The sequence below is a fragment of the Mustelus asterias genome, chromosome 5, assembly GCF_964213995.1.
Source record: "Mustelus asterias chromosome 5, sMusAst1.hap1.1, whole genome shotgun sequence".
Classification (NCBI taxonomy): Eukaryota; Metazoa; Chordata; class Chondrichthyes; order Carcharhiniformes; family Triakidae; genus Mustelus; species Mustelus asterias.
This window is the reverse complement of record NC_135805.1, coordinates 119,266,759-119,280,692: the sequence shown is the minus strand read 5'-3', so window position 1 is coordinate 119,280,692 and position 13,934 is coordinate 119,266,759. Positions and strand designations below refer to the sequence as shown.

Sequence of the window (13,934 nt, the reverse complement as noted above, 5' to 3'; positions counted from 1 at the left end):
ACAAAAGAGTCCAGAGGAGCAAAATTTTCACACAGAGGCTGGTGAGTGTCTGGAACAAGCTGCCAGAGGCGGGTACAATTTTGTCTTTTAAAAAGCGTTCAGACAGTTACACGGGTGAGATGAGTATTGAGGGATATGGGCCAAATGCGGGCAATTGGGACTAGCTTAGGGGTTTAAAACAAAAGGTGGCATGGACAAGTTGGGCCGAAGGGCCTGTTTCCATGCTGTAAACGTCTATGACTCTAGTTGGGTCACTCCTAGGCGACATTAACATTACAGCCACATTAATGTGAATGGAAACACTTTGGAATGTATGTCGTAGCTGTCAATTAGTGCCATCATTTCATCAGCTGTGGAGGGCAGGAATGATGAGTCTCGCTAACCATTTAAATGCAAAATGTTTATTTAAGAGTTTTTTCAATGAATTGGAACCTGCATTCATGCATTTCCTTCCACTTTAAAGTTATTCTCGTAAACAATTACTTATTGGAAGCTGTCTCCAGTATGTTTGATAAATCAAAATGCAACAAAGGAAATGTATCTCGATGGTACCCTTGCTGAAAGGTTCAAAATGCATTTAAGTGAAATGACAAGGTGGCACAAAAATTTGAAATTAAAGATTCTTACAAACACAGCTCGGTTTGTTACCAGACCACTGATTGTTTTGTTGGCACATAATTTTCTGCTCTCCCACGAGTTCAAAGGCCGATTGGCATTCAAATGTCAATGAGTCGCCGTGTAAAAAGCTGTCCCCACTTCTTTTTCCATAAGCAGGAACACCAGGGTCTCCACAACTTCCTTTTTCAATCTCTGGGGAAGGTGGGGTGGGGGAGGGGGAGAGACAGAGAGAGAGAAAGACAGAATGAGTCAAGACTGGCAAGCAAAATATGCAAAACTGAAATATCTGCAACCATGCCCAGGGCAAACACAGAACATGTCAAAAATAGACAGTGAATCTTTCAGCCTCTGAAAAGGGGGCAGACAGGTTAATGTCAAGGCCTTTCATGATATCCTCTCAAATTTCCTTCTGGTAATTATCCAATCAGATGCTAGTTAACACTCTTCAACCTACAAATAAAGGCACAGGAATGTCACAACAGAAAATCATTTGCTTCAGGCCTCTGTTTGGGTATTGGAACAGCCAACAGTTCTCATCTCAATACTGACCAAATTAAACTTGCTGTATGGCAAACCTCCCGACAGTCGAACATAGTACAAATATGCTCCAAGTACTCCACAGAGTACCACGTAGAGCATGGTAGATGTAAACTTAAAACAATGAAAAAAAAAGCACAAGCATTGATTTTCATGCAGCAACTACACTGCTAACACCCCCGGGTGAATCTGGAAGCGAAATTAAGCTGTGGGTCATTGCGCCAAATTATCACCATATTGGTATCTGTCCTGATTTTCAGAAAAAATCACTTTGTAGTGCCCACAACCTGTGAAGTCAGCAGGAGTCTCTCATATAAATACAATAGAGATCAAGTGATAATTAATATCACAATGCCATTTACGCCTTTTGATGAAATGACGAAGATAATTTCCTGCTCCGCACCCATTTTCTGTGGTAATGGAAGAGATCATTAGCCGCTGTCAAGTAAAGCTGAGTATCGGGCATTTTGCAGACATTTCTCGAGGTTTTGTGGGTTTTGCATCTGAACCCATCAAAATGTTTTTGGTAGCTGAACTAAGTTCTGCACACACTGCCCCTGCTCCCTCTTGTCTATCCTGATGGTAAGCGCATCCCCCCTTCAAACTGCTGTCACAGGCTGTCCACAAAGAGCACATCCAGCATAATGTTTTGCCTCCAAATTGGCAAACTGCCTCTTGGACACCATGCTTAACAGTAGCAGCTTGCCACCATTATAAAGAGTACTCAGCAGAAAGAATGGATTCGGTCCCAAACTGCGTCCTCCAAGCAGCTGCCACACATGCAGTGCTCACCATGTATTTCATTAACGCACACACCAAATTCACCAACTTATTATTCATTTCCCAGCCTATTATATGTACACATGGTTTACCTTTCTCTTTTGCTCTGTTCGAAGTGATTTCCTTAATTTTAAATGAATTGCTTTAGGAACAAGATGAATGGAGCAGCTAGATTGGTCTTTTACCCAGGAAAAATATGGGATTTTCAAGGATAATATCAATAGTATGTTGGAATGACAAGTTTTGGTTAAGGCTCGAGGACTCAGCAGCAACCAGGTATCAGGGACAATCTGGCCCTAAACAACTTATGCCATCATTATTCTCGAGAATTGACAGGAACTACTGGTGACTGTGCATGTTCAGTTAAATGCTGAAATTCAGAAGTAAAAGTCTCTGATTTTATGTGGACTTCCACTTTCTGTTAATATTCTTGTGTAAAAACATTTTTTAAAAAGTTACACCACGTCAAATGAGGCGCTACTGGATTTTTAAACAGCATACTAAGTCATAATTATCTTTGGCCCTGAAAAATAAATTTTAATAGTTGTGAAGTGTCAAATGTCTCCATTCCATGCCAAAATTTTAATAATTTTTTTTAAAATTCCATTTTTAAAAAATGATAATTCAGCTTCCACCTTAACCACAGCTGTCTTGCTTGCATCATCAACCTGCAGAAGGTGATCATAAGGTCAGGACATATAGTCCTTATGTTCCAGCTTGTGATGCAAAAGACTGACATCTTCTTTGCTGAGTTCATCTTACCCTGTGCATAGATTAGCAATCTAAGCTCCAAACACCCATTGATGTCAGGAGGCTGTGGCAGGACAGCACCCAGCTGTTTGGGCCTGCTCAGTTTGAGGCAGAGGTAGCTTTCCAATGAAACACAATGATCTCTTCCACGTTGGAAGTAACCCCTGGCACCTGCACTCGGCACCAATTGAATGAGAGCTTATAAACCGGTAACTGTTTTTTCCGATGTTATGCCAATGTAAACCACAAAGGAGTGTCCTCTCCAGGACACAGGCCTCAGCAAATAGTATGGAGACCCTGAGTTGGCCAAGCATCAGGGACCCTCTCAGCATTGCTTGTATTGTCCAAAGGTGAGGATGAAACCAGTCGAGTTTGGCTAGAAAGCTGACTAATAGATGTTGAATTACAGACCATGAGGCTCCACTTTGGATTTTCTGTCAGGGTTTATACCTTTAGTTTTCTTCTCTTCCAGACACCCACAAGGCAATGAGGTTATTTACCCATAGCTGGGGTCTGATTCGAGGATGCTAGGGTGAAGCTTAACCTGAGTCCATGAGGTACCCCGGTTTAACTGTGGCACAATGGGAGACACTACATAGGGCAGCTATGAAGAGACTATGTACTGATTAGAGACACTCAAGCACTCACCTCTCTCTTAGCATTAGCTATACTGCAAGCTATTGGTGAGAGCTGAAAGCAAGAGCTAACATGCAGACAAGCCACTATGCCCACCCACTATGCTAACAGACTTAATGCTTTGTATCAACCAGAGGAAAACAAGTGGATCCCTTAAAGGGAATCATTGTATTTTCTTCTAGCAATGTAAAATTCAGGAGGCAACACATGGATGCTCACCATAAAAATAACACTCTCTCTGCAAGGATTTAATTCCCCTCAGAGAGGCTTCTTACACTTCACTTGTCAAGAAGTGTAGGCCCAGTTAACATCATGTCCATTGATGCCCTGACAATCACCTTCACCACAGATGTCAGAAATCAACTCCATGGAGAACTTAATGCTGTCATTAGCAGAATTCTCTGCCCCACCCCAAGGGACTGTACATCTCAGGGACTTCAATGCAAGTGTGGATACTGACGATACAGCGTATATGCAGCAGGCAACAGGAACCAGCAGGATGAACATAAATGGACATGGTTGCTGGAGCTATGCTGTTACCATGAAGAGCTACTTCCAAACCAAGCCATGCCACAAGGAGCCCTGGAGACATCCAAGCCAACATCACTGGCATCAGCTAAATCTCACCATCACCAACATATCGCCCTTAATGATATCTTCATCATTTGTAGCTGTCACAACGCTGACTGTGACACTGACCACTCCCCCTGGTGTGTTAAAAAGTCAAGCTTCGGCCAAGGAAACAATACCATTACAAGATGATCAGATCAACACTTGCCATCCCACTGACCCAGAAAGGACCCAAGAGTTGCTGAACATCCTTGATCAGGGTGTTTCAGGCAAAAGCACCCAGGATCAGAGTGCAAAGGCGGCTCAGAGAGATTTCTTACTCTTTACCCAGTTAACCTCATGTGCATTTATGACCCAACACTCACCTTCACTCAATCATTTGCATGACACCATCTCTTGCTTCTGCACTCACGGTGTATGGGAAAAGACATCAGAATTATACCCTGATCTGAGGCAAATTGGACTGAAATGGAGCCAGTTTCTACGACCAAGGGGAGAGCCCTCATGAAATACAAGCAAGTCACCAGCACACAAAATCTGGACGCTCTCAGAGCTGTCAGAATCAGTTTTTAGCAGACCACTCGACACTGCACCAATCTATACTGGCTCAAACTTTGCAACAGCACACAAACTGCTACTGAATCCAGTGATGCTAGAAGGATGAAGGAATCAGCAAAGCAAGTAGCCCAGCAACAAACAAATCAGCCCTCTTGAAGACAAAGACAGGGATGGTCATCACTGAACCTAGCAAGCAGATGGAAATGTGGGTGGAGCACAACCTTGAACTCTACACAGTGGTGAACATCGTCACTGAAGGTCACAACACCATTCCAGACATTCCTGTCATGGATAGTATAATGGAGCTGAACATGGTCACTGACCATCTCGTCAATGGTAAAAACCCAGGAAACAATAGCATTCATCAAAAGTGAAAAACCAGCATTGCTGCAGCATCTGTGTTTCTGCTGGAAGGAAAGATTTGTGCCTCAAGTTGCGCAAACATGGTCACCTTGTACAAAAAAGGGAGGGGGGATCATAGTGACTGCACCCATTACTGAGATATCTCCTTGTTAAGTGTTGTGGGAAAGTTCTTTGTTTGTGTTTCTGACCAGTTTGAAGTTGCTGTATCAAGGATCTCCCCCGAGTGTCAGTGCAGCTTCAGAGCTGGCAAGCCAACAGTCGATATGATTTTCTCACTTTAGCAGCTGCAGGAGAAGTGCTTTGAACAGCGCAGACCACTCCACATTGCCTTCATTGACCTGACCAAGGCCTTCAACCTTGGCAGCACAGGGTGACTCTGTTGTGGAAAACAAGATGCCCACCTGGACTCTTGGCCGTCATTTTTTCCTTCCACGAGAACATGTTCACAATGCCAGTCACAGTGGAGCAACATCACGGACTTTCAAGATCAGCAGCAGGGCAAAGCAGGGCTGTAGCCTGGCAACAACTCTTTTTGACACATTTTCTTCTCTGTTACCACTGTATGTTTTTGGTGACTCAAATGAGAGTGCCTCCCAGCATGCGAGAGCTCATAGCAAGCTGTTCAAATAGGTAATATTGTGAGCCAAAATGCATAACATTCCAGTTTGTGAGTTGCTATTTGTTTATGATGCCACAATGACATCCCAGACTGAAGTGCATTTGCAACGGCCTGTGGATCAGTTCTACTTGGCCTGCAAAAAATTGAGCTGACACTCAGAGTCAGGAAGACCAAAGCTTTGGACCAGGATGTAGGGACCCCACCTTCCATCACCACTGATAACCTCACTCTGGAGGTCATTGACAGCTTCACATACCTGAGATCAACAAATACCAAGTAATCTGTCCCTTAATTCCCCAAAAGAACGCCAGGATTTTCAAGACCACAGCTGTTACATCAATGTTGATAAATTGAGTGTGGGTTAATATCGAACCAACTGAACATACAATGCTCTGTGTATACTCAGCTTGTGTTCTCAACGTTGCCCTTGACAGTAATGAAGCATTGGACAACTTATGCAAGCCAAGAAAAGTGGCCAAACAACTTCTAATCTCAGTGCCTCAGATGAATATTCTGGCAATGGTGTGTGCCAAATATGGAAGTACACCAGCATCCAGGGATCCTCAGCATGTTTACCCTCTTGAGTCTGTTGGCTAAGACATATGAGATGGATAAATGACAGCCACATCCCCCTTGACATGCTCTATGGTGAGCTTGCTTTCGGCACAAAACTAATTGGTTACCCATGTCTGCAATACAGGGATGTCCGAAAGCGAGAGTTTAAGTTGACTGGGATCAAGAGTTGATGCATGGGAAGTCCTTACTGCTGACTGGAGTGCCTGAAGACAAGCATGGGAAGGACAAAAGAGGTGACCAAAAGGCAGAAAAGAGAGCCTGTCAGAATGAAAACAAAAGTTGATCCCAGGCAACACTATTCATCTGTGAAAAGGACTACCACTCATGAATCAGCCTGTACAGGCACAACAGATGATGTTCAATCCATAAGTGACATAAATCCTGGGCACAGTCCATCATCTCCCAAGACAGGTGGAAGCCAATAGTAAATCGTGATCCCGTATGCATGTCCCAATCTTTACTTCACTTTCTGTAAAATTTTAAGGAGTGAATAATAAAACCTGCTTATTACTTCCTGCTTTGCGACCTGTCAGAATTCTGCAACGTGAGTGACTGCTTAACCTACTTGATTACATCACTGGTGCAACGTGCTGGACATTCCCTCGAGCTGGCACCTGAATTAAATTAATATCAGGAAAGGTGAAATACAAACCACAGAATAGGTCAGATCTTCATCAGCATTTTTCTGCAAGACTGTCATGGTCACTTTGCTGCTGATCCCTAAATTTGTGCCATAAGCCCCTCGCTCGCTGAAGTTTTGCTAAGTTAAAAACTGACCAGGGGACAGGATGGAAATGGAATATCAAGATGGGATCATGATTTGTGTGCTTATTCTACAATCCTACATTCCCAGTGGGAAGTTATGCTTGTACAAGCTTCAACCTGTAGTACTAATTCTCCAATCTAAAGTCGCTGTCAGAACAGAGACACCCCCTCCCCGTAACCCTCATAAAAGTTAAATGACCGAGTGACCCAACTGGTGTTTACTTTGCACCTGCTGAAAATAAATGGGACGTCTCAGTGTCCCCGTGGAAGCGGAATAAATAAATGCCACACATCAATGAATATTGTTACTCGGTTGACATTTTTGAACAGCCTCCCTAAAAATCAAACTACTTGCACCCGAATTAAGATCATCCCCTGTGTGCACTACCTCTGGCAGCAGAATCATAAACAAACTTGCCAAGCATACACTTTCAATTTTATTACAAAGACCCTGAAGGGAAACCCCACCTCTGCATGCTGCTCTGCTGAAACTGTAGCACATTAAGATGAAAAAGACGTGAGAACTGAAGGGGAGATATATATAGCAATAAATCTGGAAATTCCAATAAAACTGCTGTGAGGTTGGCAGGTATATTGGTATGCCGTTAAAGCTTATTGAACTCTGATGCCTAGTAATAATTGCCTGATATATTAAAAACTGCTTCTACTCAATTTGTGGGTGGATAGGTTATTAAAGATTATTTAATGATCATACATTTTAACTATAATATGCATTCAAAACATTACTGCCTTAATTGTGTTTGGCTTCTTTTGGAGCACTTATCTCATTCACATTGGGACTTTTGTAATTTCTTCAAAGAAATAATTGGTAATGCTATGAACTGTTCTCTACAGATAATAATTACATGAAAAATGCCATAATTTTATCTGCGCAACTTGTTCATCAGAGCCTGCCTTTGGCTGCAGTTTACATGTTTTAAAAGGTATCAATTCATTCGCAGTGCTTGGGCTTCTGCAAAAAAATCCTGAGCATAAATAAGTTAAAGCTAACTGATGTTGTAAACATCTCTTAGTGAAAACAATGAAGTCAGTCTGTTGGTATAAGTCTGCCATGTTTTCAGTGGGAGCTCGCTGTGTGTTTTAAAATCCAATAGAAGGATCATTTCCTTTCACTTTCCTATCCTCCATTCTCAGAGGTATTGGGTGTAATATTATTCTTTGCAAAAGTGTGAACAAAAGATGATATTTAGCTGAGCGCTCATTGCACACAGCTCCCAAATCCATTTTACGCCAATGGCAGAAGTTGAAATTCCTTCCACTAACTGGAGTGAGGTTTGGTAGATACCGCCTTTCATTCAGTCCTCATCTAATGGTCAGAGACTAAAGACGCAAGTGGCTTGGTGGCTCAGTGGTTAGCAATGCTACCTCACAGCGTCAGGGACCCGGGTTCGATTCCTGGCTTGGGTCACTGTCTGTGCGGAGTCTGCACGTTCTCCCCATATCTGCATGGGTTTCCTCCGGGTGCTCCCATTTCCTCCCACAGTCCGAAAGATGTGCTGGTTAGGTGTATTGGCCATGCTAAATTCTGTCTCAATGTAACCGAACAGGCGCCCGAGTGTGGCAACTAGGGGATTTTCACAGTAACTTCATTGCAGTGTTAATGTAAACCTACTTTGACTAATAAATAAACAAACTTAAAGACTATCACCAACCCCCTGCACTTAGTGACTGAAGACCATTCCTCAACCCTCTCAGACTGAGGACCATCCTAAACCCACTCTGCTCAGAGACTGAAGGGCATCTCCCTATGCCCCACACACCCAATCCCACATCCACACCACCAACCCACCCCACGCCAAATCTGCAGTTATGGCTCCTCACCAACATTCATACACCCCCCCCCTCCAGAAAAAAGTCACTCTGTTGTCACACAAAGTCTTACCAGGAAAAACGTTAGGAAGGGCTGATCTACCAGAAGTAGAAGCAGTTTTCCAGAGTAATCTTAAAGACAGATTTTGCAATGACCCCATTCCGGACAATAATAGCAACCCAATAATAGAAATCCAGGCTGAAAAACACTGCAGTAGAAGTGGTTGTGTTCTCAATCAAAAGCAAGCAAGGCAGATCTGATGAAAGAGATCCATGAGCTTCTTCAAAAGAAGCCTTTCTGCCACAATAGATTACTTGCATGCCCAGATAACCAAGCAACAAAAGCTGCACTAAGGAAAGTGTGCAGCAATCTGCAAACCACCCTGCAAGTCATCCAAAACAATTGGTGACGTTGCTCACTGCGAGAATACAAATGCGTGCAGATATAGGAAATATTAAATCCTTTTATATAGCCTTGAGACCTGTATATGAGCCTTCCTACCAGGTGCTAAAATATTCAGATGGAACAACTCTGCTCATTGATAAACTGTCCATCTTGCAACAATGTTCAGAACACTTTGAGAACTTATTTGGTGACCAACAGATGGTGCAGAAATATCTGCAAATATTTCACAGAGGGAAACAAACCATGAACTGGATGAATAAGACCATTGCACACAATTAAAATCACACAGAGCACCACTATCGATGGGATTCCAGCTAAAGACCATAAACAGCAAGGAGATGTGTTCCTTGATAGGTTGTTGCAGATCTGTCTGCAACATGTTGGGAGAAAGGGATGCCTCAAGATCTTTCAGATGTATTGACTGCCTCCCTCAATAAAAACAAGGGAGAGAAGTCGGACTGTTTAAACTACTCAACATTGCAAACAAAATCTTGACCAGAGTGGCCTAAATAGACTTGTTCTGTAAATAGCTGAAAAAAGCCTTCCTGAAAGTCAGTGCGGGTTCAGACCCAAACAGGAAACTACGGTTGGGATCTTTGTGCTAAGACAAATCCAGGAGAAGTGTAAGGAACATGGGCTAAGGTCAGCTGGGCTGGACGTTGAAAGATTCTGTCTAAATGGGGGTGCCTTCCAAGGTTCCTCACCATGCTTTGTCAATTGCACAAGGCCAGAAAGGTCAGACGAAACAGAACGGAACTTTCTATGTATCCAATGGTGTAAACAAGGCAGTCTTCTGGCACCAGATCTTTTCTCTATTTTCTCATTATGAGGCTTCAACAGACATAGATAGGCTTGACAGTGAGCATATACAGCTGCTTCCAAACAGAAAGCTGTCTTTTAAACCTGAGACAACTACTGGCACATACCAAAACCATAGGAGAGCTTATCACAGACATTTTGTTTGCTCACGATTGTACCCTTCTGGTACACATGGAGAAGGCAATGCAGCTCAGTGTAAGTTGATTCTCTGAGACAACAAATGCCTTTGGCCTTACTATTAGCCTAGAGAAAACAGAAGTGTTGTCTCAACCATAGTTGCAAGGAAATACCAAACCACCACAGATCAGCACTGATAGCAGCAACCTCAGCAGTTTACCTGTCCAGGTAGCATTATCTCAAATGTTATAGCTGTCAACAAAGACAGAGACAACTGATTCTTCAAGGCCAAAAGCTCCTTTGGTTGCATCCTGAAGTGTACTATGTGAAATCATTTATTATGTATCTCTACCAAAACCAAATATACAGAGCGATTGTCATCACTAGCCCCTTGCATGGGACAGAATCATGAGCTCTATACAGGAAACAAATGTGACTGCAAGACAGCATTGATGGAAGTTCTCCAGCAGCAATGAAGTCCTCAACAGAGCCTAACTGCTGAGCATTGAATACATTCTCTGAGAACACCAACTGCATTGCCCATAAGGAAAAAAACAATGCAGATCAGTGCTATTTCCCCATTTTACTGATGTTCCATTTTAAAGCATACACGACCAGCTCAGACTAGTATTCTTGCTTCTCGGTTTTACTGTTTTATTTCTTCTGGGTGATCATGGAGGAAGACAGAATGCCAAAAGCAATGAACCATGTTGCAGTGAGCGAGACCACGGTGCACCTCACAAAGACCAGCTGAAAAGATAGCTTTCTCTGGCTGATGTTGACGAATGGGTATGGGAGCAACAAACTGCCGGCAGAGACAACTGCTATCTGGAAAATTCCACATGCTGTGTGATGAGTGCCCGCATTAGGAATTTCAATTCATCTTAATTGGCTGTTTGCCCCTGGCGGGAGGGGAACTGCCACTCTACCGAAGCAGCCTAAATGTAAACAGGCCGGAGAGAGGAAAGGGCCAGCAGACATGTCCATCTCTGAACAAGCGTATTAAATCTTGTTTTCCTCTGCAAAGATATGGCCCTCCCTGCTGAGCATTTACAGCTCTGTTTTCTTTGGCTTTTATTTCCAGCGGCCAGAGTATTTTGCTTTGGTAAACTGTCTTATTCAAGCTGAGTGTAAAGCTGGCAACAAGCACAGAGTCGGGAGGGAGAATTACAGGGAGTCTTCAGCAGAAGCTGAATATTGTAGCTTCGGTTTGCCCATTGTCCATTGGGAGAAAGCTCTGGCTTACTCACAAGTTAATGACAGTTCAGCAGACTGACAGAAGTGCCTCAAGTTTTGAGGGCGCTGGTTGAGAGCTAGAAATGGGTGTCATCAGTGTACAAATGGAAACCTACCCGCGTGCCGGTGGATCATGCAACAGAGGGCAGTGTGCAACTAAGGAAAAAGAAGCCAAGGATAGAACCTTAAATAACAAAGATAGAAAATGCTGGAAAATCTCAGCAGGTCTGACAGAATCTGTGGAGAGAGAACAGAGCCAACGTTTCGAGTCTGGATGACCCTTCGACATAGAACCTTAAGGCAGTCGAGAGGTGATCACGTGGGTTTCAAGACGTGAAGCCAATGCTGGGATGAATATTTGAATCATGCTTGGAGAGGTGGCTAACAAGGCAAAGGTGGAATTACATTCCCTCCCCTCAGTCAGAACAAGAACCAGAGTTCTTAGTCTAGGGCAGTTAAACAGGACTCAAGTTTCAAATGTTTCCTTGCTGCTCAATGAAATTTGTTGAAGAGTTTGCGAGTCAATGCTTCCAATGTATTATCAGTGTTAAATTATGGAAATTCTTGGAAACTTTCATTCAATAATTGGGTGTTCACCCAAAAGCTGGATGGGGCCGATCTACTCACTGTTCGAAAAGTAATGCGCGCCTGTAAAATTAAGGTGGCATCCATTTTTTCCCAGATTGTATTTGGAACCACAGGTCAAAATTAATATTGAAATGAATTTCCCCCATTGAATCTCAGCAATTAATTTGCATTGACCATTTTTCTATTCAAGGGTAGCGCCATCAATCTTTGATCAGTCAGTCACAATCAGTATCGTCAGCCCTTGGCCTGTACGACAGATCAAAATGCAGAATTTTAACAGTGCGTCAAAACCCTTCGGCCCACAGGAAAGTGGGGACTGACATTCTCTCTGCTACATTCAGTTGGGCAATTCCGAAGCTGCAAGGTCAGTAACCAGCTGGGGAAAGCAAGCAGCCGAAAGATCCCCCTCAGGCTTCAAAGGAAAACATTGCTTTAACATATGTCTCTTTATATCAAGCATCCCTGCTTCCTGTCTTATCAGATTAAAGGACAGCATGAGCCATTGTGCTGAAAGATAGCACAGCAGTCCTAATCTTGCATGACAACAATATTTAAAACGATCACGAAAAAACATCTTCTCAATGGTGTTGTGCTAAGATGATTGTAGAATCAGAGGGATTGGAAAATATTTAGAATGTTTACTGATGAACTCATGGTAATTACTGCTCTGTATTAGTATTTAATACAGAGCTATTGTTTCAAACTATTTTGGCCTCTGCCTTATCTCTGCCTCTTGGCCAATTTAGCCTGCTCTCCTGTGACAGTGAGCACACCAGAAATTAGGGTTTTATAATAAAGTAAGTGATCCAATGAGGACATTGATCCCTAACACCATGGGGAGAAAGGTAGATGACCTGAAATGTGAAAAAATAGATTCATTCATTTGAATTGCTAATTTATTTTTGAGATACCTATGGTTGTATCCAGGGATCAACTATAGAACCTTTGCTAGACTGACTCCAATGCATGTACAATCTTCCTTATGGAGACCGAAACTGCACAAGGTATTCCATATGTGGCCTCACCAATGCCCTGTAGCAAGACTTCTTTATTCCTGTATTCCCTTGCAATAATGGTCAATCTCCACATGGACTGCAGCAGTTCAGGAAGGTGGCTCACGCATATCCCCTTTTTCAATTTCACTGACAGCTTGAAACAAAGACTCCTTGGAAAATATTTGTGACTTGATTCACATTGGGGTACAGTTCCATTAGCACATTGCATGTGCAGTCAATATTTTTGTTTATTCTGGCAGTTTTCTTCCTTCTCTCCCAAAATCATGGATGCCTTGCTGATATACAAATGGGCCTGACATCATCTGATACCTTGCTCATGTGGCCACTATTAATACATAAACCTGAGAACCAAAAGGTCATGAGATAACTGACTGCAAGATACATCATTGCTGAGCTATGATATTATTACTCAATGTCCACACATAGAATCATCATAGAATCCTACAGTGCAGAAAGAGGCCATTCGGCCCATCGAGTCTGCACCGACCACAATCCCACCCAGGCCCTATCCACATATCCCTACATATTTACCCACTGACCCCTCTAACCTATGCACCCCGGGACACTAAGGGGCAATTTAGCATTAACCTAGCCTGCACATCTTTGAGCTGTGGGAGAAAACCGGAGCACCCAGAGGAAACCCACGCAGACACAGGGAGAATGTGCAAACTCTACACAGACAGCGACCTGAGCCGGGAATCGAACCCAGGTCCCTGGAGCTGTGAAGCAGCAGTGCTAACCACTGTGCTACCGTGCCGCCCATGCGCACTTATGTGTGATGACCACGGAAATATTAGGAACAGGAACTCTGCGCAGTGCCTAACCCAAAAGCATTGAGGTTAATTTTAGTACAACCTTTGCATCTAAACTTGGAATAGCAACCTAAACCCAACTGGCCTATACAGAACTTTCCAACCCACCACATGGTGGGTTTTCCAGCAGCAGAGATGACCCACTGGCTGCGATGGGATCTTCCGTTCCTGCTAAAGGCAATGCAGCGAGCCGGGTGGGGGGGTAGATGAGTGGAAGAAAATCCTGGCCACTGAATAAACTTGATGAACAATCAAGGATCTTTCAGCTAGCCATTTTTCATGTGTGTGGCCTGGATGCTATCCCAACATGAAGAGAGCATCACAGTTCATTACAGGCC

At 43.2% G+C, this 13,934-nt stretch overlaps 1 protein-coding gene across 1 annotated transcript in view; it reads right to left on the bottom strand.

The window, feature by feature from the left end:
• csmd1b (CUB and Sushi multiple domains 1b) overlaps positions 1-13,934 on the bottom strand; it is a 2,043,836-nt gene that overhangs the window by 577,077 nt on the left and 1,452,825 nt on the right. The window contains exon 15 of the mRNA XM_078213588.1: positions 628-810. Within this exon, the coding sequence (XP_078069714.1) occupies positions 628-810 (183 nt within the window). The remainder of the gene's footprint in view (positions 1-627; positions 811-13,934) is intronic.